This window comes from Colletotrichum karsti (assembly GCF_011947395.1).
Source record: "Colletotrichum karsti strain CkLH20 chromosome Unknown Scaffold33, whole genome shotgun sequence".
In the NCBI taxonomy this organism is placed as follows: Eukaryota; Fungi; Ascomycota; class Sordariomycetes; order Glomerellales; family Glomerellaceae; genus Colletotrichum; species Colletotrichum karsti.
The window spans coordinates 344,681-372,444 of record NW_024065933.1 but is presented as its reverse complement, the minus strand read 5'-3'; the positions used below and the strand labels follow the sequence as shown (position 1 = coordinate 372,444).

Here is a 27,764-nt window from a genome sequence, read left to right as displayed (position 1 = left end):
ACGACACGATTCGGTAACGGCATTCACGACACTCCTTAAGAATAATGAATAATTCGGCATATTATGGGCGGGTAAACACATTTTGCATATTTATTGGACGGATTGACTGGTTATGATACCCCCCGACACTCCTTCACGGCGCGCGCAACCCGGGAGCCCGGTGAGGCTTTCGGCAGGGGTTACTGAAGATACATTGAGGCAAGAAGGCTTTTGTCTGCGATGAATCTAATGGATTTGAGATTGGAAATGTTAGAAATTCTTGACCTTTTGGAGGTTCGATAATGGGAACTCGGGTGCAGGTTGAGGCGAGGTGGCCTCTGTGCCTGGTGGTTGTATGTGAGAGCACGATATCCATTGCATTAATGTCTTTTGATTCTCCGAAGTATCCCGCGCGTGTATGTGATGTTTCCATATTCGGCTTTTGACTCATTTTAAAGAAGCAATCTGTCCTCTATTCTAGGCTCCGTGTGGGTTTTGAGCGATCAGACCCGCAATCGCGCGGCGGCACAGCAGAAGTCGGGCGACGACGTGACTCTCGGTGATCCTTTGGGACTCCGCTTCAAACTCATGGCCTGTTCGAACACGTCTTCTTTGAACATGATGAGCACGATAATGAAGACGTGTTTTGAGATGAAGCCACAGGCTTCAGCCTGCTTTCGAACGCTGTTTAAAAGAGACATGAGCCCGTCACGACGAACCACGGGATATGAGCAACTCATCACACCAGCTTTTCATCACTCAATCTCCATCCGGCCTTTACCATGAAGACGCGATCAACCCTATCCCTCTTCTTCTTCTCCGCCCTCCTATTTCAAGACCTCGCAGCAGCATGGCAATTCCCATCCCTCCAAGTCCCCCTCATCCCCTCATGGCATGGCAGCAGCAGCAGCGGCACCCCGGCAACAAACAACATCCCGCAATTCATCCTCGACACCAAACACCCCTGGCTAACAACCCATGCCGACGACCTCTCGCGACTCCGCCCCGACGACGCGTACTCGCTCTTCTGCGACCCCGTCCCGGCCGAGAACCACCAACCCGGCAAGCACGGCGGGCTAGACCTCCCCGCTGACCTCTTCCACCGCCTCCGCGTCAAAGACTCCCCCACCGACATCCCCAGCTGGACCAACGCGCGCGCGCTCCTCAGCGAAATGAAGCATTGCCCGCGCGCCCTCTCCGAAGTCCGCGAACTCGGCGTCCACCTGTACCCGCGCACGGCGGACTGGCTCCTTGAAGAGCTCAGGGAGCCCGTGCTCCCGCCGGCGGGCTTGCCTGAGTTATTCGCCGAGGTGTTGGGCTCGATGAAGGGCTTGGAGAAGCTGGATTGGGGGATTAGGGGGTGGGACCAGAACCAGGTCATCCGGGCCGCGTTTGAGGAGCACGGGGTGAGGTTGGATGATGTGCGGGAGTTGGGGGTCGATATGTACGCGTCCTGGATGCTGGATGTCGCGCCGAATGTGCAGAAGTTGCAGATTCGGAGGGCCGAGGGGGCAACGCGTCCGGAGGATCCGAGGGGGTATAAGATGCAGGTGTTTGGGGGTTTGAAGAGGTGGAGGTTGAGGGAGCTCGATCTCGAGCTGGAGAGTTGGACGCCGGAGATGACGCGGCGTAGGTTCCCGGATGGGCGTTTTGCGGAGTTGACGCTAACGAACGATCACAGTCCTGCCCGAAATGCTCCCCGAGATCGAAGACCTCCGCTTCCAGAGTTTCGAGAGAGGTCCTCGCGCTGCTCGGGGAGAAGCTTTACAAGTGCGTCGAACCCGACGAGCCTCCTACGGAAAGCAGCACACTAACACGAACAACAGAACCTGACGCGAGCCCTCGGCTCCCTTAACAACCTCCGACGACTTCACCTCCCGTGGTCGGCCGAGCTGGGGCTCGGCTTCGACGGCGGACCGCTGTGCGGAAACTTTTACGACGGCGCGGACGGCGCCAGGTTGAGGCGCCGGGTCGAGATGGAGAACATCAACGCGACGGAGCGCGCGGGGGAGATTGTGCGGGCGAACGTGCCACGTCTGAAGGGGGTAGATGTCGGCGGGTTCTATGGGAACTTCACGGTGGACGGTGAGGGGAGGGATGTGACCGTGTGGCCGTGGACTGGGAGGTTGGAGGATTGGCTTTTGGAGATTTATATCTGATTTTGTGGAAGCTGTTGTATGGTTATCTCGGGGTATTATTATCTGCCCGTATAATGTCATTGGACTTTTGTCGATAGACAACTTCAAGCTTTTTTCACGTCCAACTCACTTCGATGGGGATGGAGATGGTGATGGGAAAGTTGCAATTATCACCACCATGCATCTCAGCCCCGATTATGAACTAGGAAACCGCAGGATTGATTACTCGGGATGAACTAGATAATACTGCTGCATCTCTCATTTATCGTAGAATATAGTAAAGCCCTCCCTACTTAACCAGTCACGAAGCCATTGTTGTTTTTGCAGGTCATGGTCCGCTCCGTCTTTCATTGTTGGCGATGATTACAGAAACACCGTTTCACGGGTTGTGATAGGATACCGCTGTGTGTCGGCATGCAAGTTGACCAATGAAGTCGATCACGTAGAGCATGCACAGCCACGGTATCTAACGCGTAATTCTGAGCGTTTCAAACAGTGATTGGGTTGGTCGCCTTTGGAGATGACGCGGCGGGGTGGCGTGAGGCTACCTGCGAACATTTGTGCCAACATCGTTCAATTGCCTTTGAACCTTACCCTCTCAACTTTCTGCAACGTGTTACAAGAAGCTCACGCTGCCTGCTCGACCGTTCAACAGGAAGCATGGAAGCAGCCGCTGGTATCGTTGGCCTGCTCGGCTTCACTGGACAGCTGCTGAGTGGGCTGTCGAAGCTTAACGAGTACCTCGAAGACAATAAAGAAGTGGGCGGCAGAACCGAAATCGCCACAGGAGAGGCATTGAGACTGGTTGTGACGGTCAAAGAGGTGGAATCAATCCTCGAAAGTCTGAAGACCAGCCGCATAACCAAGAACCGAGATTCTTGGGATACAGTGATCGCCACTCTTCGAAAACAGCTACAGCGATGCAACCAGGAAATAGACGAATGGGTTCAGAATCACATTTTGAGGAAGGATTCTTACTCAAAGGTGCAAAACTTTGGCGACGTCTTGCGAAATCGCAAGGTGAGGGCAATCGAAAAGTTGGAATCCAGGCTTTCATCACACAGAAGCCAAATCACCATGAGCATCTCGGTTATCAACACGTGAGCATCTCTACCTGAACTTCTTGGTTTAATAACTAAATGATGTAGGTCTCTTTCTGGAATGGGGATGGAAAAGCTGGACCGGTTTGAAGCCGGTGTCCAGCATCTGACGGAAGCTAATCTGAAGTTCAGTACGGAGAACAAAGAGCTTACCTCAAATGCCATGGCAAAGTCAATCATGCTACACGAGACACTGGTGGGCCACGTATCAACTTCTTCGGCAGAGCAGATGAAGAGGAGTATGCTGATGCATGAAGAAACGCTCAGTCACATCTCCAGTCTCAGCAACAGTCTATCTAGCATTGCTAGCGCTACTGAGTCTCTCAGCCGAATGGTAATAACAGCATCATTGGGGGAGAGAAAAACATTTGAGGCGACTGAAAAGCCCCACGGGAAACATGAAAAAAAGGATGATGTTCCATTGATTGCTTCTCAATCCCCTGGGGGCTCTGGCCAGTTAGGTCAAAGCTGGTCCTGCGGAGCAATTCTGGGAATTGATGAGACATACGTTGAGTCAACATCGCATCACTTAACTCGGTGCCTGTTCTGTTTCGGAGACCTTCGCAGTCGCGGATTCCGTGCAAAGGCCAAACACATTGTCGAACGGCACAATTATTCAGGATGCGACCAAAGTACGATGTATGCAACGCTCGATGATTTCAAACTTCATCTACAGGCGGAGCACGCGGCCACAAATCTTGAAGTCTCTGAGAGGTTTCTATCACGTTTTGCAGTGTGTGCTGGAACGCGTTGGGACTTGCGGCATCCAGGAGTGTTAGGGAAGCCGCTCGTCGTAGAGAAGGCTGCGGAACAAACTCTCTTTGCTTGGGAGATGACATACTTGCTTGCTAGGACACCACACCTGAGTTCCATGAGATCAAATAGTGTCAAGAGCAACGGAAAGGTATATCAGGCGGTCCCTGTTGAGTTTGGAAGACTGAATACTGCCATGGAATGCCTGGCTAAAGACGTATTTTCACCAAACACGTCAGCATCTTCACCCGAGTTGGCAAGGATATTACACCAAGCTGCAAACCTGGAGCAAGAGTTCATCGTCAGATTTGACCGGCCGTTTCCCAAACGCTGGGCACCCGTTCCGGACTGCTTGCTGGGGGAATCATCTGGGATCCAGCGTCAGGAGTTGATGATGGACGACAGCCAAATTCACTTGCGGCCTTTTCTACACGGAATGCTCTGGCCGACAACCAGCGAACACGCAGCGGCAACAAATTATCAGTGCTGCCGTGAGTGTAGTGACCAGCGGAGGAAACGCTACTACACAGCCAACGCATCCGGGCTGTGTAACTCGCACCAGGCCGCAACTCTGCGCAAGATCTGCCCCGACAGTGCACACGAGTGGTGCTCACTTCGAAACGACTTAAAAGTATCGGCTCTTTTCTTCTCGCTGAAAGACTGGATCTCTCCCAGAGACAGGGTCGATTTGTGGATGCTGGATGTCCTGCACAAATCCGACCATCTCTTGGCCATGTTTCGGTGCGGTGCTGTGGTCGGCAAGCCGTCAGACTGCTCGGCAGCCAGCTCGCCCAGTCCAGTGGTGGACGAGGTGCTACTAGACACAGAGCCGCAGTTCTGGGGCTGCGAATGGACTCAGGACTTGCTTGGCGCTTTTGAAGACACGATTCTCCTTGACGACGACTGCGACGAGTCTGCTCACGCCTTCTTTGGCGCGGTTTCCGAAGGGGCAGTGGACAGTCGTGATGATTACATTGGTTTGGCGGCGTCTCTGCGATCGGTTTCGAGAAACAAACGAGATACTGGTGGCAATGTAAGCCATGACGAGAAGGTGAAAGCTCCATAATCACAACACAGAAAACCTCTCTGCATTGCTGCGCGGTGAAAGCAAGTGCTAACGTCTATTCTAGAATAGTGTTTGTTGAATGAATATCATTATAACCTAGAACCCTGCCCGTCGGTACCCTGAAATGCCCTTCACAGTTTCCTGGTGCCCAATACGGTAAGACCAGGGATATTCAAATAGACTTGAAGCAAATTGAATAAGATTCATCTAACTAATCTTGACTTATCGGGAGAGGTACGTGGAAAGTTCACATAGTTACCCTAAAGCATGGCTTTTGAAGCCATCTTCACATCGTAATAGATAGGCAAACGGTTGTTACTGTATGTATCCAATGACTCGATATTTGTTAGGGAAATGCTCTGGTACCCGTGAAAAATGCGGAATATTTGCTTTGGTCTGATTACCCCTCAAGGGCTACGACAACGAGGCTGTGGAATGGCCATCCCGTCTTGAGGCTTTCATATCTTGTGTTCGATGATCCCTTAAGCCTGACCCAATGATAGCCAATCCAGGTTGAAACCATCATCATCGTCTTCATCTTCCACCTCCCACTCAGCTCTCTTGATTGAGTCCCAGTTCTCCGGCCGGTATCCAGATCCTTTGCTCTCTGCGGTATATTCGTCCGCCGTTATATGTATACCACCCTCGTCCTCTTCGGCCGCCTTCACCCATCCCCAGAAGCTTGTAGACATGTCCGCCTTGTCTTCATTCTCAGTATCTCTCATGGTTTGATACTCACCGTAGTCTTCCTCGTCCTCCGAGACCTCTCCGACCTCCTCGACCACAAATCGTCCGCCTGTTGCTGGTCCATACCCGTAGGGGAAGTACTTTGCCGCCTTCGCAAACACCGCCTGCTTTGCTCTTTGCCTCTCGCCTGCATACGCAGAGTCCAGACCCTCATTAACGTTGATCCTGTTGTTGGACGCAAAGACCTTGGGCTTCCACTGGTATGGGTCCATCGGCAAACTTGCAAAGTGCGCTGCATTGTCGGCGCCCCAGTCCAGGTGCAGCACATAGATTGGAATGATCTGCGCTGGGTCGAAGACGATGTATTCAAGCTCGCGGTTCGCCACGTGTGAATCAGCGCCCTCGTATGGCCTCGACTGCGTGCGCCAGTTGTCTTCGCGGAACATCTGGCGCGCGCGACCCATGATGGTGGCGCACACAATCAACTTGAGGCCGAAGTACTCGGTCGGCGATGTCGGCCGCGCCCAGTAATCCGTGTAGCACAAGGAAAAGTCCGCGCTGGGCGAACTGTAGATGCCGCGACCGTAGGTCGACCCACAACGGACCTGGTGCACGTTTCCATCGTATCCTCCTTTGTCGCCCTTTGGCACGCGCGAGCCCGGCTTGAGGAAGCCGTGACGGACGATCGAGGGAACGAAGTGGCGCTGCGTGCCGTGAAACGTCATGCGTGGACGAATGAGATGCTCAAGCTTGTCCTCGAGACGGGTATGCTTCACGCAGCAATTCGGAAGGCTTTTGTGGTGGAGGAGGAGCCTTTCGCGCAACCGAGCTCGGCAAGCATCGAAGCGGGCAGCTAGATCACGCCGGATGACACACTCGACGTGAAGAACTCGGTAACACGAAGGAATCGTCTCGCAGATCTCCCTAGCCGACATGCCCAGGTACTCTAAGGCGATCTCGTTGGTTGTAATCGCCTGGACGGCCTTCCTTTGAAATTGGTCCGATGGTATGCGTCCCTTTTCGTCGGCTTTCTGGTTAGATCGACTTTGTACCGCCTTCACCAGAGCATCCACCTCTTGGGCCATCTTCAAGACAACCTTGGTCGCCTCAAAGATTCCATACGTGCTATTTTCCCTATCAAGCCATTTTTCGACGCAGTTCGTCTCGGCCGCCTCCTCGATCATGCCGCGAAGGGTAGCACGGAGGCCATCTATGTCCCTACGCGAGAGTGTGAGGTTGATGAGGTCAAAGGCGGGTGCCCTGACAGGATAGTGAATACCAGCTGTGACTTGGAGGATGAGCTCTTCGTGCGTAAAGCAGAGTACGTCGTCCATCGGTGAGGATAATCGGTGGTCGTCGCTGAGGAAGCCAGCGTCGATGAGAGCGTCTGTTTCTTCATCACGAAGTAGGGATAGCTGAACGATATCTTCTTCAGAGAATTCGAGATCAGCCATTCTGGAGTCACGGGCGTGGCCTGAATCCGCACGATGCGGATAGTCGGTCGGTGTGGGAGGGAGACTTTTGAAGCGTTTATGAATTCCCCATAGCTAGCGCGGCTAGCGAATTGTTCAAGGAAATAGCTCACCAAGAAAATCGAAGTGGTGAGCTCGATTGATAACAATGCCAATGTAGGTTGTCTCAGTGATTAGGGGTTAGGAGAGGTTTTTCGGCTGAATTTAGTTAGCAGAGGATTAACCTAGTGTAAGCCATTTTGGGCTCACCGAAGAGTCATCGGACTAAATACACTTCGGACAGCACTAGCACTATTTTTGGCAACCAGTGAAATGCAGCAAACGTCAATAAATCAAAGCGTAAATCGTGCTTTCCCCACGAAAATCAACGTTGTCTGTTGACCGACCTCAGCGTGAGCCAACAAGAAAGGTCAACAAGGCAAAGCGTGAAATGCAGCAAGTGAAAACCAGCCAGCCAGCCCCATGAGGCCTCAGATGAATCACATAAATCACTTGTTGACAGCGCAGCTACTCAAGTAGGCGTATCAAGTCTGCCATCCCGAAATTTAGAGAACGCAAAACCTTGTGGAACAACGTTCAGGGACTTGACACACTCTTGAGCTGCATTCTAGAATCCCTGAACAAGCCAGTTCCACTTGATTCGACCATCGACAGCGACCTGTCTGGCATTTTGGGTCAAAGAAACCATCAACAAATGCAATAACACTTGGAATACCTTGGGTATTCTGCGCTAATCATGCAGTGAACCAATGAGAATAGCCTGGTTGAACTGCCTCTTTTGTGATATATACCCCGCTTTCCGCACGTCATATTACTGAACGCTCACCCAGGCAGCAGTCCATCACATAGCCGCATATTCATCTTCTATTTCTAGTTGGCGTCCATCCTCAGTCAAGAAACACATACGCCCTCACTGGGCTCTTTACCATCCAATCAGTATGGCTCGCACGAAGCAAACAGCAAAACCCTATCAAAAAGGGCTGACAACATGGACACGATTTTATCTACCGCGGGAGCAAGAGTGGCCGACATGGTCTGTAGACCACGCTGATGTCCACGTTGGCCCGCTTGCAGACGTAACAGGTTGTCGGAAACCATCATTAGGAAGGATGGTCGAAGACCCAGAGCAGGCCGCCTATATCATCGGTGAGTATAATCTGCATCGAAACGGGTGGTGAATATCTCGACTAATCGTGTACAGAATGGACCACCTTGGATGACCTGAAGAACTTTCAGTCCTCCCCCGCCTGCGCAGAGTTTCTGCGAAATCTCCCTGAAAGCAAAGATCCACGAGTCTCTGTCGAATCCGGTCAAGCTCTGGGGCATCTGAGCTTCGAGGATGCGTCCGCTCAGCCGTCGCCTGCTTCGTCGCGCTTCTTAACCTTGAAACATATCAAAGAGGAAGTGACATCAAACGTCGAGGGCCGCGTGACGTTTACTGCCTTCTCAATACCGCAAAAGATCGACGACGTTCGGGGGATGTGGAACGACAAATTCAGCAGTGCGTTTGGCACCTTCGTCCCACGCGGCTCCGAGTTCATGAAAAGCCATCGCTATTTCCGACACCATCTCTCAGCCGTGTGGTTCTGGGTGCTTGAGGAAGACAATTGGGTGGCAAACAAGTTCGGAAATTCGGACCAAACACAAGGACATAGCCACGGCCGGACAGTCTTCTGCCAGTTTTACGTCTGGCGTCGTAGACTGGATGTCACTCCGGAGCACGAAGAAGCCTCGGCAGCGGACCCGCAGGCGAGGGAGTCGTGGGAGCAAGCGATAGCGCAGGTTATGCCTCCGGCCACCGCCTGGGAACAGGAGCGTTGGGACATCCGGGGTGTGCCACGGTTCTTTCCCCCCGAGCCCGATGTAGATCCCGAGTATCCTGAGTATGAACTGGAGCAGCGAAGAGCCTTGGATGAGTATCTCCAAATGCATGGTTTCAAAGTCGGTGAGACTTCACAAACTGACTAGCTTTACTACACTAAGTAGGCAACTAAACGAGAACCACAACTAGTATTTACAAGAATAGATCGTAACTGCTCCTTTGGGCGGGCATTTGCAAGTTCCCGATTTGTGACCTTCGGCAGCGCGCATTCTTTCCAGCCGCCTAAGATGGAGGCTATGCTGCCCCAAATACCCGGTTTTGGCCTACGCCTTGGTGTCTAAAGGTCCATTGGTGTGGAATAGACCACGCTTCATTGGCATCAGGAACTCCAAATAAGTGATACATGTGAGCAATGAAGAAGACGTAGTTCTCGGGGTTGATCTCAGCCTCGTTCGGGTTACTCCTCGCAAGGTTCTGGCAGGCGGCAATGTCGTCTGCCAATGAATGTGTTAGCATGTCTTCTCTACACAAATGGAAAGTCGGGTACTGCTGGAAAAAGCCATACATGTCTCATCATCTCCTGCTAGAAAGTACCCTCCGTAGAGAGTGTGGAACATCTCATGAAGAAAGGTGGCACTCTTGGGAATGGCATCCGCGAGATTCGTCGGCGGGCTGTCGGTGATCAAGTTGTTTGCGTCTCTGTAGGTATTTGGCATGTCGGTTCTGTCAAAACTGTGCGGGCACATGATCAGGCTTGTTTTACTGTCACCAGTCACAGCCTGGCCGTTGGCTCCTTGAATGTACGGTTGAATGTCGGCGGTGACGCCGAGGTCGTCATCGTAGCAGTAGTTGGCGCCGTATTCCGTGAAGAAGTACCCCTTCATGTTTTCCAGGAGATCGCCAGACCACCAAGCCTTGTTGTCGGGATCTTCGTTCAGCGCAGTCCGGTATTCCGGTACGCTGTCAATGGGAACTGGGTCCCCGTTCTGGTCTCGAATCTCGTTGCCTTGGAAATCGAGTGCTGGGTCGGTTCTTTCATGCAGGGTGAAGAAGGTGCTGTCACAAAAGAATAGGTAGTCGTCTCTGTTGTAATCAGGGTTGTCGTTGAGAAAGTCTCTAACGCGTATGATGTTTTCTATTCACACTGTCAGTCCAACCGGTGCTTTTGGTATGGGAAGACTGAGGGACGGGAGATGCGTGTGGTTTTCCAGCGGCATCTGGAAGAAGTACCGAAGAACTAGATGGCAATCGAAACTTACCTCTGACCCTCATTCTGGCTTGATACGAGGGTGTATTAACTCCAGTCCTTGCTCGGTTTGCAATTCCAAAGAAGACGCTCAGTGACCGTCTGACTTCTACTTCTCTGTCATAGTTGTCAATGGCGGTCACTGCCGCATCGGTACTGTAAATGGATTCTGTATGCCAATCATCCAAAACGGCCAGTCTGTCGTTGCAGCCGCCATCATTTGAACGGTCCTGAAGCGTAAAGATGTCGCCGAGCTCGAGAGCGAGGATTCCTGACAGGAAGAATAGGAGGCCTGAGAACAGCCGAAGAAATGCAGAGCCCTTCGCCATAGTGTGAAGACTCAGACAATGCGCGAGCAAAAGGGCTCTTAGCTTTGATGTGCCTAGGGCGAGTGAAGATGAATCTAGGACGAAGAGAAACGAGGGACGACAGCGGTGTTAGTGGCAGCGGGCTCGCGTTGACCGGGCAGAAACGATCACCACCATATTCATGAACTCCTGACCACGCGCGAGGCAGCAACCTTCCCTTCCCTAGAACCGGCTCATCCGATTGTCACCTCGTGAGCAGCAATTTACAAAAGGCCCGGCGAAATCTCCGCGATGTACCTAGCATGATGTTGCGTTATGGCTTCACGGTTGTAGACACTCTGCATACAGGTTGGGGGCGAACGAAGGATTCTCGATAGTCCCCAAAGCTGATCAGGCGAGTGTGACAACCAGGACGAAGGATGCAGTCTGTGAGGCATCCGTATGAAGTATGTGATACTGCTGAGCCGCGAAAGCACATGGCAGCTAGACGGCTGCGTGCAGGCCTTGATACCGAAGTCCTTACATGATACAACTCTACCTAAGGACCTTCCTTTTGAGGCGATAGCTAACAAGCTGAATTTTGATAGCGGTCAGCTTACGTGCATGATCAGGTATTCCACAACGTCAGGGGGAGAGTGTGCCTTGCATGATGGTTTGCTGGTGTAAGAATCAAAGAAAGCCGGACCTTAGCGGCGTGGGGTAATTCTCAGAAATACCACCATTGTAATAACAGGGTCCTTACGTTGGTCAGCCCAGCCAGGCAGCCAAGGCTCATCCACATTCGTTTCCTCGGGAAGATCACTTGGCTTCCCATGTGGACTAGCGTTTATATGCATCCCGGTATATCGACATGGTTTCTGTCATTTTAATTGGCTTGATCGGGCGGAGAAACAGATTGCGAAGGATTTAATCACACTCAAGGCATGGGAGGCACGGGAGGCACGGAAACGAAAAGCTTGGAGCGCCACACGGGAAATGCTTGATTTATCTCTCGCATCGGCAGTTGCCAGCTACAGCCTAGTCTCATGTCGAGCTATCGATATGCAGGCCCAGTTCCTACGCTCCCGAAGCCACAATCTTGACGATGATGCCACTGGTAACATAGCCGGCAGGGTAAGTTGAGCCCGAGTACGTCGGGTTGGCGGTGTTGACAATCACCCCTTCGGAGCCGCCGTCGGTGCCGCAACCGATGAGAGCAGCAGCCTGCTGGGTTGAGTTGGCGTTGACTCCGCCGTCGATGGTGGTGGCGATGTCGGCGAAGAGCACACTCGAGTTGACGGTGTTGTCGATGTGTTTCGCAAACGCCTGCGCCGTGCCGTGGGCATAGAGGAGCCATTCGCCGCAGTCAGGCGCGTCGGAGGCGGCCATGTTGAAGAGGCGGCCGGTCCTGACCTGCGCACCGTACGATCGAAGGTACGCGGCTATGAACAAGACATCGTCGAGCACCACATCTTGCGGCACGTTGTCCGGCGCCGTGTAGCAGAGCTGACTTGGCGTCTCGGTCTCGTAGCAGACGCGAACTGTTGGGCCTTCAATGGGGGCTGCGATAGCGCCGCCAAGGAGAGCGAGCGAGATGACGCTGACGAGATTGGAGAGCATTTTGAGGGCAAATTTGAATCAGCTGAGGTGTTCCGGTAACGATGGCGAGTAATTCGGGAATGCGGGAGCTGAATCGTATAGATTGTCGTGGCGACTTGGAAACGAAAGTTCCTTGGCCAACTTATAATCGCCCAAGTCTAAGTTGTGTATCACGACAGTGAGAAACCGTGGAAAAAGCCTCGGTGCGTGAAATCACGGTTCCTAGCATCCTCGCATCTTTCGGTTTGCTATCTAGTACGTATTCAACTGACGCCGGACAGCTGGGGAACTTCGGTAACCAACGCCAAGAGTGAAGTAGACAATCACTCGCCGCTGCGCCGCTTCAATACATTTTACGTCGTAATCTCAGGATGACTGCATCAGTCTTTTCACTAGAGATATTGCAGCCATGCCTGCACAGGAAGGTTGCAAAGACGTAAGATGAGGCCTGCACGATCGGCCCGCTGACTGCAGCCGAAAGCTTGATACCTGCAATATGAAGAATCCCTCGTGAAAATGCACCATGTTGCGGCCTGGGTCCGGATAAGACGGTGATAGGATCATGCATGCATGAGTTGCTAGGCTTTCAAACCACAAGATTCTTCAATCCTAGGCCACAAGGAATGATCATACGGGATCAGGATGGTTACTCCGATGGAAGGCTGGAGCCTAGAGCATCGTAGTCATCTGATCAGCTTTGCGACCAGATGGTGTCCTTCCCAGGAGGGCAAATAGAACCGAAGGCGCGGCAAGTACGGAATAGGGGCGAGCCCGGGACGTGGTGAGGCTATTCCTAGCTCGCGGTTGCTTATGGTGAAATGATGGGAGTGCCCTTCCCCCCGAGCCAAGTTTCTCTCCGTCAAAGTCACCGCGCTTCTCTGCGTTTCCTCGAGATACTGCTGTCCGTGTTGGACTCATAGAGCACAATGACGGTGCTGTTCACTCTTTTCTTTACTTTGCTGGCCGCGCAATGGAGCCTTGTGCGGTCAGCGAGCACGGCTCGTGGTCTCAACTCAACTCACCCATCTCTCAACACAACCCAGGGCGCTGGTGGTCCTCGAGTACGTGTGGTATCCTGCCATATTTGAAGATAGTTACTGACATCTCTCTTCGCAGCCGGCACCGGCCTACATGGTTGATAATCAGCACAACTATTACAAGACGGCGCCAGACAAAGGCAGGCAAAATGGTCCAGTTTGGACATACTCAGGTAGCCTGGATAACTACTTGACCAATCTTCAGAGTGGTTTCGTAGTCCGCGGCGGCTATGCCAGATCCAATGGCACTAGAAGGATGAAATTGAAGTCCAATTCGACTGCTCAGAAAAGGCAATCATCTGACTTTTGGCTGTCAAGTCTGGGACCTTTGGGAACTGTGAGTTCTACGTCCTACTTCTGTTATAGATGGTTCTAACTGAAAAAGCAACCGCACGCTGGTGGGGGCGACTACCAATTCTTCCGTAACGTCGTGGAGGACTTTGGCGCCGATAACTCGGGAGAAACAGACGCGACCGAGGCACTCAACGCGGCTTCGGCCAGTTGGAACAAAGACTCGGTCGGTGGCTCCCAGACGCGATGCGGCGAGAAGTGTGGCAATACGTTCTCGCAGGGAGCCATCGTCTATTTCCCCGGAGGCACCTACAAAGTCTGCACGCCAGTGATTCAATATTACTACACGCAATTCGTCGGTGACCCGAACGACATGCCCATCATCAAAGGTTGCGACGACTTCCAGGGCATCGCCTTGTTCGACGTGGATCCTTACATCCCTGGCGCCTCGGGTTCGCAATGGTACATCAACCAGAACCAATTCTTCCGTCAGATTCGGAACTTTCGCTTCGATCTCACCGAGATGCCTGAGTCGACCGCCGAGAATGACCAGGACCTCGTGCCCACGGGAATCCATTGGCAGGTGTCTCAAGCCACATCGTTGCAGAACTTGGTGTTTGACATGCCTACGACAAGCACCACGACCGCCGTCGGTATATTCACTGAAAACGGCAGCGGTGGCTTTGTATCTGATCTTGAGTTCAACGGTGGTAACATCGGTTGGCGTGCCGGTTCTCAGCAGTATACGGCGCGCAACCTGGTCTTCAACCAGTGCAATACGGCCGTTCAGATGGTCTGGGACTGGGGCTGGGCCTGGCAGCAGATCACCGTCAACGGTGGTTCCATCGCCTTCAATATCTCTGGCGTCGGCGGCGACAGCGGGCAAGGCACCGGCAGTGTGTCCATCATCGACTCCACCATCAGCGACGTGGAGACTGGTGTCTTGACAAACAGCCTCTCTACCTCCCCCAACATTGTTCTCGATAATACAAACTTCAAGAACGTGGCCAAACCAGTCGCAGTCGAGGGTGGAAGCACCATCCTGTCGGGAAACTCCGATCTATGGGCTACCGGGAAGCGATACAATGGCTCTGACGGCTCAGTGCAAACAGGCGCCGTCACAGCCCCTGGAAGGGGAAAGGGACTGGAAGATTCCAACGGCTTGCTATACGTTCGTTCAAGACCGCAGTACGAGAAGACCGGCGTCGGTTCTTTTCTGGTTGCCACCACAGATGGCGGATGCAAGAACGACGCGACGGGTGATCAGGCATCTTGCGTCAACGCGTTTCTTCGTAAGGCTAGAGACGGCGGCCAGATCGCCTACTTCCCGGCCGGAGTCTATGCGGTTGGATCTACGGTGAACATCCCCACCGGTTCAGTTGTGCAGGGCTCTTTGTGGTCACAGATTGTAGGGTCCGGCTTCTACTTCAGCGACATGAAGAACCCTAAGGTCATGGTGCAAGTCGGCAACAAGGGCGACATCGGCACCATGGAGATCACCGAAATGATGTTCTCGGTGCGTGGTGCAACAGCTGGCGCCATCCTTATGGAATGGAATGTTGCTGCTAAGTCACAAGGAGCGGCAGCCATGTGGGATTCGCACTTCCGCGTTGGCGGTGCTATAGGTACCGATCTCGACCTTAGCAAATGCCCCAAGTTCAGCAACAATGCCGAGTGTATTGCGGCCTCTCTCATGTTCCGCATTACTCCCCAATCCAATGGGTACTTCGAAAACGTATGGGCGTGGGTGGCTGACCATGACAACGACAAGTCCATCTACAATCAGCCCGACTCAAGCTCAACTCAGATCTCTATTTTCGGCGCCCGCGGCATGTTGATCGAGTCCGAGGGACCATCGTGGTTCTACGGCGGTGGCTCCGAGCACTCGGTGCTGTACAACTATCTCATCAGCGGCGCCAAGAGCGTGTATATGGGTCACATCCAGACTGAGTCACCTTACTACCAGCCCAACCCCGGTCCCCCTGCACCTTTCCGCGCGGTCAGCGGCGCCAGTTCCAGCTTTCCCAATGACCCAGACTTCAGCGAATGCGAAGTTGAAGCCAACGTGTGGGATGATCGGTGCAATTACGCCTGGGGACTCCAGATCATCGATTCTAAAGACGTCATGATCCACGCCGCCGGGTTGTACAGCTTCTTCAACGAATACTACCAGGACTGTATACCTACCCACAACTGCCAGGACCGCATCCTCGAGGTGAAGGGTTCGACCGGCGTCGTCATCTACAATCTATTCACGGTGGCAACCATCGACATAGCCAGTGGTATCGATGACACCAGTGTCCCGCAGGATGGTAATCAGCGTGGCTTCACCACCGAGGTCAGCGTATGGATACCGCTTCCCGGTTCTGACAGTGTTGATATTGTCTGGGTTGGTACCGACATCTGGGCCTCACCCACTGTGAGCTGTCCGTCCCAGTCGCGGTCCTGCATGCTGGTCATTCCGACGAGCTCCTTAGGAGCGACAACCACTATCCAGCCCAAGAGCTTTACAACCTCATTGGAGTATGGAGGATACTCAAGCACCACTATCGGCGGCGTCGCAACCACCGTGTTCGTCACCACAACCACGACTTTGACCATCTCGGTGCCTGCCATTACGACTGACGGCATACCCTTTTCCAACGTCAACGTGACAAAATCGGGAGCCACGCCCATCACCATCTATCCCAGCTTGAGCGTTCCGCCAGTCATCGTAACGTTGCCGAATGGGGAGGGCGGCTCGACCACACGAACAATTCCCCTTCCACCCTGGCCGCAGATCGAGGGTGGTCCTTTAGTCACTTACACGGATCCGGCGACCTTGCCGCCCAACAGTGGCTCAGGTCTTCCCACCAGCACGACCTATTATACTCCTATCAGCAGCACGATCACGGTTCCCGGTGCCACGGTGACGACGGTGACGTTCCCTGGCTCGACCGGGGTCATCACTATTGAGTGTCCCGCTACCACGTCAATTGTGTTCGCTACGCCCCCGGTTGCCGTCGGCACGACATGTACCGGCTCGTCTGATTTGACACTCAACTTCGCATGCCCGCCAACTCGCGTTCTCACCTTCCTCGGGCCGGCCACAGCTGTTGCTACGGTCGACTGCTCCCTGGTCACAGCTTGGACGACTGGATCTACCTCTACTACCACACCGCTGCCCGTATACACAACATGGCCCCCGTACGCTTCAATCATCCCCGAGGAAGAAGAAATCGAAGACCCCGAGCCCGACGATGATGGCGTCCATGTGCCATGCACAGCCTGGTTCTTCTTCTTCTGCATCTCATGGGACAACGTTCGCGTTCGTTCGTGGTATTGGATCTTGCCCCCGGGTATCTACGGTCCTGGACCCCCGCCCATCAACATCATCCACCCCCCGCCCGGCGTCACGATCCGCGGCAACCTGCCACCTTGGCCGCGAATCACCATCGGGCCGGACCACCGCCTCACTACCGAGTCGGAGCCCGAGTGCGAAACAGAGACGGCCGAGGCTTGCACAACAACCAACTACGTCTCAGCTGGCACGACAACCTCGTCGACGACGCTGTGCGAGACCATCACCGGCTGCTCTATCAGCGTCTCGGACTCGTCCACGGTCGTGATCGGCAGCCAGACGGCCGCGCCCATAGGCCATTTTGGCGACGAGCGGTGGGCAACCATGACCTTGGGCGACGCCTACACCAACTCGGTGTACGCGGCCATCGAGTCGGCCCTAGCACGCGACGACGCCAGCGCCGGCGGGACCACTCTTTCCTTCACCCCGGGACCCACTGCGGGGCCGACCTGTCGCGGCGCGAGCACGGCGTGCGGCGGAACCGTCTGCTCCGGGTACTGGTGCAACCCCACACCGACGGGCCCGCCACCCGGGTACCAAGACCCGAAGGACCCGAGCTCCGGCGGCTACTCGGCGCCCACGACATCCATCGGGCCCTCGACGACGACCACGCCGCCTACGAGCGCGCCGACCCCCGTGACGCCGCAGACGCGAGGCCCCATCAACTGCTTCAACGAAGCCGACTTCCCGGGCCACGCCGACATTCAATCGGGTGATCAAGACGACTACTCGACGGCCTTCAGCGACCTGCGAACCCAGATGGGCGACAACGACTTGATCGGACCCGGCGACCCAGCCGTCACCCTGCGGCGCACGGATTCCCACGGCGTGAACTACGATTACTCCTGCAGCTGGGTCCCGGGCTGCAAGACCGAGGTCGACAAGCAGAGCTTCGGATTCCCGCTCGGCTCGCCGAGTCTGATCACTGCTTACTTGCTTGTTCGTGAGGATTATACCAAGTGTAAGTTGCACGACCTCGTCACAATTCGAATCGATTCCCTGCAGATGAAAGATCCTAGGCTAACTCTCTCTCTCGCCTTGATGTAGGCAATAATGGTGGCGTAGGTGGCACATGCCAGGTCGGATGTCTGTTATACACGTTCGAGGGTGCGCGGGGCGACGAACCATCCGACCCGTCCGATCCATGTGCGAATTACGACTGCAGGACTTGCGGGACGCCGTTCGACCCTCCCGAGTGCCGGCAGTGTTGCAACGGCCGTCGTCTCGAAGGCCCCAACAACGCCGGCAATGCTAGTACAAATGTTGGCGGGACAATTGTCGATGATGGGTTGTTGAGCGCCAACCTGTTCCAAACCACGGCTTAGTGTAAACTAGTCATTATTTAGTTATTTGTATATATTTTTGGATAATGTGTTAGCACGGGTGGTAAGAGGAGCATAGGCCTTTGGCAATTTCGACAAGTTTCGTCTGCCAGGCTCTGTCGACGTCGATTCATCCAAGTCCTGAAGGCATTCTTGCAGATGCGCCTTGAGTAGGCCAAGTGTCAGCTTCTATGTGGCATCTCTATCGTCGTTGTAGTTGAAACCTGAAGACTCCAGAAACGACTTACACTGGCACACGGATAAGCTTCGAACCTCTTCCAATAAGAAGTCATTGCGGCTATCCGGATCTTCGATATCCTGCGATAAATCACCTGGTTTGCCCGAGCCGCTAAGAGCATGGCCAACAACCGACAGGCGTCCAGCGATACTAGCTGCCCCAGAAACGGGCTCCCTGATGCAAAGGCAAAAATGTGACTGACGTCTTCGCTGTCACGTTCGCTCCTGAGATAGTGCGAAGGTGCCGTCAAGACCGGACTCAACCGCTCGCGATGAATTCTGTATTTTGCTTTGGGAAGACGTCGAAGCTGCCCTACAATAATTTCAAAAGCCTATCCTTTCCGATCCCACCGAGTAACTCTCGCATGTCAGGCCGATGAATCGTTACCTCGGAATCAGCTAGCTCAGCTGATTCGAATTCTGGTGTTCATTTCGATTGATGTAAGCTAGGATTCTAGTCCATTGGGCACTTCCTCTACTAAGCGCCGGGTTGAAGAGAAGCCGAGAGATGTGCATTTGCAGTATACTCCGCACTCAAAGTCAACTGCTCCGCCATCTCCAGAACGACATCGCAGCACCTGACGAAATAAAGAGACGGAAATACCTCAGGAAAGAACCCTTTGATGAAGTCTCCAAGGGAGCTTCGAGTCGCCATTATGTCCGAATCCGTCTGCTTCAATCAACAACAATATGCACAATCAATAGTGGCCAACAAAGCAGGTATGAATCCCCGATTTAGTACAAAGCACAACCATTCACAACTTTTCAGTACCTCGGAGTCAACGGGACGCCGGCGACAAGGGAGACTGAGAATGGGGACGCATCTTTGTCGATGGCCAGACTTGCGACAAGAGAATGGGAATGCGACCGGAAACGAGAAGCATCAGAAACGACCATGACGGCGTCGTCCTACGAGATATAACTTACTTGTCATGGTAGCTAAAAGATCTCACAATGTCTTCCGTTATACCATAAATTCCTTTACCTCGAACCCAGACTCATTCAAGATCCGAAAAAGACCTCCAAGTTCAAACGTTAGCATCTGCCGTTGAGAGTGACATGTCCGGACGAGTCCCAGACAAGATCGCCCTTCCCACGGGAGGGCCATCACAACAGCAACAGTCGAACCGAGTGCCGGACCAGATCGCTCTCCCCTCCGGCGGTCGAGACCCCACGCAACCGGATCCTCCTCCGCAGCAGGAGCCGCAGCCGCAGCAGAATACCTGGGCTCCGCCATCCGCGAACCCGCCAGGCCTGCAACCTCACAACGACACATACAACGCAAAATATCAGTACTCAAACCAACCTCCGCAGAACGGATACCAACCAAACCCGCCGCAGGAAGTCGGGGCATTCACTCAAGTCGTCCAAAACTGGGGTCCGTATGGCTACCAGCCGGCCGTCCCAGGCCAACAACCATACGTCCAACCGCAGGAAACCGTCCTCCCACCAGCTCCAGGGGCAAAGTTCATCAACCACACCGTCCAAACCAACGCGAATAACGAGCCCTACTTCGCTCCCCTGCCAACCCAGCAGCAGCAGCAGCAACAGCAACAGCAGCCGCAGCAGCAGCAAAGCCAACCCGGCTCAGCTGGGCCCAAACGTTACTACAAAACATGCAACACCTGCCGCCGCATCAGGAGACGATGCTCCGGCACACGCCCCTGCAAAGCCTGCGTCGCGGCCGACGTCGACTGCGAGTACGACCTCATCGGAACCGACAAACCCTCGAACCCCAAATCCCGCAAACGCAACCTCGACGCCGTGGCCAGCGGCAGCGTCGGCGTCGACGACAACGGAGAAGGCAGCAGCAGCAGCAGCCCCCCCAACGCCAAACGCCAAAAGTCGGTCCGCTTCGCCGAGCAGCCCCTCACGCGCGTGCGCCCGCGCTACGCCGTCCCGGAGAACGGCAACTGCGAGCACTGCGACGCGGGCGGGCACGAGGGCCGGCCCTGCGACGCGAACCACGCCGAGCAGATCGAGTGCTCGCAGTGCACGAAATACCGCAACCTCGTCGACGCGAACCACGTCTGCCGCGCCGCGGGCGGCGAGTACTGGCAGAAGCGCTTCGCCAACTCCCGCCCCGCGTACCCCATGTCCGACACCGAGGCGAGCTGCTGCGTGGGCTGCAAGGCCAAGCGCGGGAACCACAGGTCGGCCGTGTGCGACGTCGACGTCCAGCTCAAGATCGGCTGCTCGACCTGCTCGCGCGAGGGGCGGCTGTGCGAGGCGTACGTCGAGCGCCGCGCCAACGGGCAGGTCACGGGGCCCCCGGAGCCGTGGGAGCGGATGTGGGACCGGCCGCGGCCCGGGGACGGGAGTCTCGTGCAGGGGAGGAGGCCGTGGTGGAGACGCATGTGTCAGGGGTGTATTGGGGATGTCGGTACGAGGAGGTTGAATCCCTGTTCGTGGATTAACGATGTCCGGCTGGACGGGTACAAGTGTCTCAATTGCGTCGAGCAGAACCGTCCCTGCGTGGAAGCCTTCACGGGCCAGGAGTTTGTGAACGGGTACGTCTGGGACGGGCAAGGCGATTGCCTCATCGTGAACGGCAGGCCGGTTGCTCGGAACGGGGCGGCCAAGTGCGAGAACTGCAAGGTGAACCGGACGTCCTGCCGGGGCTTCGACGGGCCGGATGAGTTTGCTTGTAGCAAGTGTACCGCCTGGGGGTTGACCTGCGTCGTTCAGCGCGACGGCCAACCCGTGCATCTGCCGCATCCTGACCGGAAGGCGATCGGCTGGACGCGGAATACCGGTGACACGGGGCATCTGTTCGTCGCCTGCGTGCCGTGTCGGATGAACAAGCGGAACTGTGACCGGAAGAGGCCGTGTGACAGCTGCGTCAAGTTCGGGTCGGACTGCGATGCTTTCCTGGACGGCGGCGCGAAGATGAAGAGGGACTACAGAGTGAGCGGCGCGGACTCGGCAGACTACTACATGGCCCTCGGGTACGGACCGAACGGCGTGGATTCGAATCGATGGAACACCCCCGTTCACGAACTCATCGGACCTAACCACCCCAGGTGGGTGAGGACGGAAGCTCAACCGACGCCGCGGCAGGTGGCGGCGTATGAGCAGGCCGAGGCACAGGTGGTTCAACATCCGGCTCAGGATCTCCCGGATAGGGAGTTCGGCGGTGTCGAGCCTGACGAGGAGGAGGAAGAAGAGGAGGAGGTCGTCCCCGAGGGTCTCAGACGGAACCCCAGGCGATCAACAAGAGAGAAGAAACCAAGTGAGAAGGGAAAGGCAATACCGCCTGCCAGGCCCGCACCCAAGCCCGCGCCCAAGCCGCCCTATACCGGACCCAAAAGGGGTCGAGGTCGACCGCGAAAGAATCCACCACCCGCGCCCGTCGAGGGCGTCGGGGAAGGATACGACAACTTCTGGCAGGCCAACGGGTACGGCGGAGTAGAAGACAACCGTGTCGGAGACGATAGCGGGATCGGATTGGAATCGACCTGGAGCGACAACGACATCTCCCTCCTCAACAACCCGCAGCATATCGGCCAGCCGCCGCAGCAACAATACTTCGGCGACAACCTCGCCGCCGCCAATGCCACCGAGAACGGCCAGGACTTTGAGAACTGGCTCACCAACTTCAACGACTACAACGCCTACGACCAGCCCCTCCAAGACCAGGTCCCGGCGCCCTTCGAAGGCCCGCCGGACCTCTCCGAGATCCAGCGGTTCCTGGGGCAAGATGCCGTCATGAGCGACTCGGATGCCGAGAAGCTCGCGAACGAGGTCCTGGACCCGCAGTTCTTCCAAATCGCCGACGACGTCGCGCAGGAGGCCGAGAAAGAGGAACAAAACGGAGTCCTCGCGCAGCTCCGCATGGCCGTCCTCTCCTTCAGTGCAGACCAGCGCTTCGTCCCCGTCGAGCTCCGCAACCTCCGGATCCCGGAAGTCTCCGACCCGCCCGCCTCCGCGCAGGTCCCCGCCCCGGAGCGCTTCCTCCTGCAGCTCAGCGACGCCGCCGGGGCCCTCCCGCCGCAGCTGCCCTTCTCGCCGGACCCGGCCGAGTCGGCCTACATCCAGAACATCCGCACCCTGCTGAAGAAGTGGAAGCGCCCCGGCTGGAACATCCTGAGCTCCATCCCCGACCTGCCCCTGGCCGAGGGCAACCCGCAGTACACCGCCGACAACGACGGCCGCACCTGCGAGGAGTACCAGGCGGAGCCCATCACCGGCGACCTCTGCCGCAACGACGTGGGCCCCGGCGACGCCTGCGAGAGCCTCGAGCACGCGACCGCCCGCCCCGCGCCCTTCATGGTCTGCGACCCGTGCGACGGCCGGAGCAAGATGGGCCTCTTCCAGGGCACCCAGCCGCTCACGCGGGGCGAGTTCCTCCGCATGCGCGCGTACGCGTGCGCCGAGTGCGCCCGGCGCGAGATCGAAAGCGGCGCCCCCGCGTTCGGCATGCCGGGCCGCCCCACGCACCCGGTCACGGGCTGCGCCTGCGCGACCAAGGTGGTCGGGCGCCGGCTGTGCGTGCACCACCGGTACCGGCTGGCCAAGGAGCTGATGGTGCAGACCATGTTCGTGTCGGAGTGGGCCATCACCAACTTCGGGCACCGGACGTGCCTGTTCTGCAAGGTGATGCCGGCGCGGACGGATACGCGCGGGGACGTCTTCGGGAGCCTGGTGTACCTGTGCCTCAACTGCCAGGGGGTCGTGGCCGAGAGCAACGAGCCTCACGTGGCGGCGGGCGTGGAGGTGTGGTTGGGCGGGACGGTGCCGGAGTCGTTGAAGGAGCAGGTCTGGATGGGCATGGCGACGCCGCCGGGCGGTGATATTTTTGGCGACATGTCGGATTTGACGTAGGACGGGCCCAGGCCTGTCAAGTGAGTGTGTGTGTGTGTGTGTGTCGGACTGGGCGTCTCGGCGGTATCCGCGTATTTTTTTGATAGAATCAACCGAACGAAGTCGGAAAAGAAAGGAGGACGTACCTATGCAAGGGGGCACTGGGGCAGTCCAACCTGACGTTGACAACGGTGTACCGTCTTTTTTTTGTTGTCTGGAGATGATACCACCATGGCGGTGAGTGGACGAGGGCTTGCAGGTGTATGTTTCGGAAGGAGGACAGGCGTTTTTTTTTCTTGGTTGTTTCTCGGTTGAGAGGGGGAAAAGAAAGCATGTTCCTATCTTTCTCTCACTTTCTCCGTTGGTGGTGACGCGGGCGGGACGGTTAACGCAAGGGGGAATAGAGAAAAAGACACGGCAGACAAGACAAGGCAGGACAGACACGGGCGGCCGTTGAGATTTCTCGGCATGAGGGTCTCAGTTGACCGCCACCGTGTAAACTTGTAAACTCATTAGCTACGGAGGCTGGGTATGATTCCAGAGCGTGTTTGACTTGCCTTGCCTTGCCTGAGCTGAGTTGTTGAGACGGCGTTGGGGTGAGAAACGTGTACGTCTCTTGGCGATGATGCCGTTCTTTCATCACCTCGAAACCATGCTTAACAAATGGATATACACTGAAGTCTTCACTTGCATCTGGTACAGCGCAGCTTCACAAATCATTTCCAACACCTCATATTGCTATTAAAAAAAGACGGTAGGTATTCTAAAGCCACAGGATTTGTTGCTCACATGATCAGAGGAACGGGGGGCGTGATGACAATGCCGGCCGTCAACATCACATGAAACTGTCATCAAAAGCAGGCAGAGAAACGCGCGCGTGTCTGTGTTCGACCAACGAGAAAACAAGGGAATTTGTATGACTTGACCACTGGACTCTGACCTCGAAAGAACCTCGCGGTGTCTCGGAAGAAAGAAGAAAATTACAGGTATGAAAGAGAAGAAAAAAAAAGAGTACCGATATAAAAGAAGAGACAGAGACAAGCCGATGTTTGGTCTCAAATAGCCCTCCCAGTGCGTAAAGAATCTCGAGTCTGCCCCTCGCGAGGTCTTGCGGCCAACACAATCTCCGTCCGGGCCGACGCAGACCAACATGTCCGCAGCCCTCCATTGTTGTTCTCCGTGGCAGTCTGGTGAGGCACACATCCATCGTCAGACGGTCCTCACCCCCACCCACGCCATCGTACAACCCGGGTGACAAAGGTCGTGTCATGAAGTTGCCCTTGAAAGAAAAACACGTTCCAAAACAGCGCAGCAAGTCAGAACCCGACTCCCCGTCCGATGCAGCACAAACAAGTTTTTGATCATTGATCCCCGCGCGTCAACATGTCGTCTCCAGACTCTCCTGGGCCAGCTTGGGCCGCCTGAGAGCCCAGACAGAGAAACCGTGCGTTCAGCATCTGCCAGCATCCAACCGGCCAGTCAAGGTCCAGGTATTTTCCACGTCCGTGGCCGCTCGGTTCGCCACTACCCCTCCTGCTCTCGCCCTCTCCAAGTCGCGAGAAAGGCCGCTCACATTATTACGCACTTGGAGCAGCATCCTGCTTCTTGCTCGCCGCCCTCGACGTCCATGGGCTTCGGTGGGCCGTTGATGCCGGAGGCGCCGCCGCTGCCGGTTGAGTAGCCCTGCATCTCGCGGTTGTATCTGCGGATCTCGCGAACAATGTCGTAGAAGGCCTTGTCGACGTTGATGCGGGACTTGGCGGATGTCTCGATGAATTTGCAGCCGAACGACTTGGCGAGAGCCTCTCCCTCTGTAAAAGTTGTCAGTTGCTAGTTCGCAATAGGAAGAAAACGATAGAAAAAAATGCAGCGACGCGGCGCAGCAGGGAGAATGATGTACCTTGTCGTGTGACTTCTCTCTCGCCCTCCAGATCGCACTTGTTGCCGACGACGACCATGGGGAAGTAGTCCTTGTCCTTCACTCTCAGAATCTGTTGCTGGAATGTGGTGATTTCCTCGAAGCTCTGTCGCGACGTGATGGAGTAAACCAGCAGGAAACCCTCGCCCGTTCTCATGTACTGCTCTCGCATGGCAGAGTACTCCTCCTGTCCGGCGGTGTCGAGAACATCGAGCAGGGCGACCTCCTCGTCGATGACGCACTGCTTGCGGTAGGAATCTGCGATCGGGGTGGCCAGGTTAGCACGCGATTCATTCGCGGTCGCATGGGGCGACGAAGAGGGTGAGCGACGAACCTTCGATTGTCGGGTCATATTCGTCGACGAAATGGCTCTGGATCAATTGAATGGTCAAGCAGGATTTACCGACACCACCGCCGCCGACGACGACCAGCTTGTACTCCCTCAAGAACTGCGAGACGGGGGACGGGTTAGCAACGGCAGGCGACGACGCGAAGAAGAGAGGCGAGGGCGACGAAGGGACGACTCACCTTGGAGGCCATTGTGAAGTTTGAATGAGTAGAGGATGCCGGTGATGACGACTGTTATCCTCTGGATGGTTTGTTGATGGCTTGAAGCGGGCGAGGAGTTGGCGACGCTGGAATCCGGATGGCAAGTCAGGAGGTAACCAGGCTCAGGCGGATGAGAAATGGACCGGACGGCGTTCGGTTCAGGGCGTTCAGGATTGTCTAGTCAATTTCGATTCGACGTTGGATGGTCCTCAGACGGGTTTGCAGCGAGCGAAACGGCAGGTGGAAATCTGGGACGGCACAGGCCGGATTGCGAAGTTTAAAGGTGAAACGACGAGGTCGATGGCAGAAATCCGGGACTGACAGCAGAGACGGTCTTTCGAGAAGGAGAACGAGAGAATGGGGTGGTGTTTCGTTGCTAAGGGGGGCTTTTTGGCGAAATGTGGAGATGGGGGTGACGGGTCGGTCCAGTCGTAAGGAAGCAGGTCCTTACATAAGGCACCGCGAGGCAGGGTACCTAGGTACTTACCATCATGTACATCCACCATCTTACCACTCTAAGCAAGGCGTATCGCACTAAGCGTGCTTCCAGCTGCAGTTATGAGGTACCGGGTTCCACGTCCATACCTGGGCTAGGTAGGTTGCCTGCTCCTGCAGCTGCTTCCACCCAATTTGCATCGTCCTTAGCCTGCGGATACCTTACCTGGAGCCTTGAGGTGCCCAGCTTCCTTGCTTTTCTCCTCTGCCAGCAGCATGTAATACGGATACGTATCTCTCTTCTTACTTATCATCGCGTACAAGTACTCGGTGAGTGAGAGCGTCCAGTCTTCCAGTGCTTCCAGCGCTCACCTTACCTGTCCAGAAACGGCACCTTTTACAGTACGGTTATTGCTTCGGAGACACTGGGGGCGCACACTCTCGCTGGCTGTAATTAGCAGGCCTGGCCATGTCCTCTGTCTGGCCCCCTCTCAGTCTCACAGGTCTCTGGTCCCCCTTCTTATGAGACGAGACGAGAGACCCAATGCGTGCTGCTTCTGCCACACCAACAAAGCACCAAATCGCTTGCTCTACTGTACCTTACCCAGGCACATTGACGTGCCATTAGTCCATCTTGTCAGGGCAGATTGGGCAGATGCGGTTGGTCGGCGCATCGTCGATGTTAGCGCTGGGGTTATGATTCGACGACGGCTACAGTCGCAGGCGGCCCAGGCACGGTCGAGGGCGCACACACACCACTAATGTCGAGGCAGGATACACTGAGATGTCCTAAGGTACGCGTGCGTGCTGGTAGCCGTACAGCACACGCGGTGATAGTGGAGGTAAGGAAGTAAGGTAAGGTACGAACACCCATCCCATCCTTCGATCGATGGATCATGGCCGTCTGGTGGAAGCGCTATCGCAACGACGGCGCCAACAGTGCCCAGTTGGATCGAGGTATGCCTGAGCCGAGCTCCGAGAGAAGGGGCGGCGGCGGCGACATGGCAGGAAATGGTCGTTGGAGTTGAACTGGCAGTCAATACCGAATGCAACCGCATGGTCGCCATCGAATTGATGACCTCCCGTACGAATCGTGATCAAAAATTGGACGATACCGAGATGGCTCGAGTGAAAGTCGCGTACGACCGGGGGTGCTGAGAAAAAAAAAAAGAATAAAAAAAAAGGGACTCTGGATGAGTTTGTCGCGGCGGCGGCGTTCTTGTGCAGTAGCGTCGGCTGCAGCAGGGGGTGCCTAGAACCATAAAAAGAGGCCCGGTGCAGACGCCTGCACCTCAAGCAGCGAAAGAGCGAGGGGGCCCAAGACTTCAAGGGGGGGAACCACACGGCGTGCAAGGTGCAAGGTGAGTGATCAACAACGTGAGCGAAATCGAAGACAAGACAGGGGGGAGAAGTTCGCCATTTTGCGTGTGGACTCAGCGGCAATTCCAAAATCAAAAAAATTGTTGACAAGGGGCATGTTCACAGCGTTGCTAGTGGGTGGGGTCCATGCAGTTATCGAGCTGCGAGACTCGTACTATGCAACTAGCCGCAAATCTCATCGACATGCAGCTTTCCGCATTGCAATTCAGATCGCGACACTGACGGATGTACTATGGAATACAAGGTCTGCATATCCGTAGAAACAGCACCATTAATATCGACGCGACCGACGCATGCTATCGA

At 55.4% G+C, this 27,764-nt stretch overlaps 7 protein-coding genes across 7 annotated transcripts; 3 read left to right on the top strand and 4 right to left on the bottom strand.

The window, feature by feature from the left end:
• Positions 1 to 761: 761 nt before the first annotated feature.
• CkaCkLH20_09374 (uncharacterized protein) lies at positions 762 to 2,138 on the top strand (the record flags this gene model as incomplete). The annotated part of the gene is made up of 3 exons (XM_038892089.1): positions 762 to 1,608; positions 1,661 to 1,749; positions 1,806 to 2,138. 3 exons carry the CDS (start codon positions 762 to 764, stop codon positions 2,136 to 2,138), a joined length of 1,269 nt encoding a protein of 422 aa, XP_038742672.1.
• A 3,380-nt stretch (positions 2,139 to 5,518) lies between these two features.
• Positions 5,519 to 7,177, bottom strand: CkaCkLH20_09373 (uncharacterized protein; the record flags this gene model as incomplete). The annotated part of the gene is made up of 1 exon (XM_038892088.1): positions 5,519 to 7,177. The coding sequence occupies one exon, from the start codon at positions 7,175 to 7,177 to the stop codon at positions 5,519 to 5,521; it is 1,659 nt and encodes a 552-aa protein (XP_038742671.1).
• Positions 7,178 to 8,304: 1,127 nt separating this feature from the next.
• CkaCkLH20_09372 (uncharacterized protein) lies at positions 8,305 to 9,163 on the top strand (the record flags this gene model as incomplete). Its single annotated transcript, XM_038892087.1, has 2 exons — positions 8,305 to 8,341; positions 8,397 to 9,163. The coding sequence occupies 2 exons, from the start codon at positions 8,305 to 8,307 to the stop codon at positions 9,161 to 9,163; spliced, it is 804 nt and encodes a 267-aa protein (XP_038742670.1).
• A 148-nt stretch (positions 9,164 to 9,311) lies between these two features.
• Positions 9,312 to 10,592, bottom strand: CkaCkLH20_09371 (uncharacterized protein; the record flags this gene model as incomplete). The annotated part of the gene is made up of 3 exons (XM_038892086.1): positions 9,312 to 9,511; positions 9,583 to 10,152; positions 10,277 to 10,592. The coding sequence occupies 3 exons, from the start codon at positions 10,590 to 10,592 to the stop codon at positions 9,312 to 9,314; spliced, it is 1,086 nt and encodes a 361-aa protein (XP_038742669.1).
• Positions 10,593 to 11,627: 1,035 nt separating this feature from the next.
• Positions 11,628 to 12,170, bottom strand: CkaCkLH20_09370 (uncharacterized protein; the record flags this gene model as incomplete). The annotated part of the gene is made up of 1 exon (XM_038892085.1): positions 11,628 to 12,170. The coding sequence occupies one exon, from the start codon at positions 12,168 to 12,170 to the stop codon at positions 11,628 to 11,630; it is 543 nt and encodes a 180-aa protein (XP_038742668.1).
• A 905-nt stretch (positions 12,171 to 13,075) lies between these two features.
• CkaCkLH20_09369 (putative glucan -beta-glucosidase protein) lies at positions 13,076 to 23,200 on the top strand (the record flags this gene model as incomplete). Its single annotated transcript, XM_038892084.1, has 4 exons — positions 13,076 to 13,210; positions 13,266 to 13,523; positions 13,572 to 17,778; positions 19,455 to 23,200. 4 exons carry the CDS (start codon positions 13,076 to 13,078, stop codon positions 23,198 to 23,200), a joined length of 8,346 nt encoding a protein of 2,781 aa, XP_038742667.1.
• A 1,548-nt stretch (positions 23,201 to 24,748) lies between these two features.
• Positions 24,749 to 25,637, bottom strand: CkaCkLH20_09368 (ras small monomeric GTPase; the record flags this gene model as incomplete). Its single annotated transcript, XM_038892083.1, has 4 exons — positions 24,749 to 24,990; positions 25,080 to 25,355; positions 25,432 to 25,546; positions 25,611 to 25,637. 4 exons carry the CDS (start codon positions 25,635 to 25,637, stop codon positions 24,749 to 24,751), a joined length of 660 nt encoding a protein of 219 aa, XP_038742666.1.
• Between the last annotated feature and the right edge of the window lie 2,127 nt (positions 25,638 to 27,764).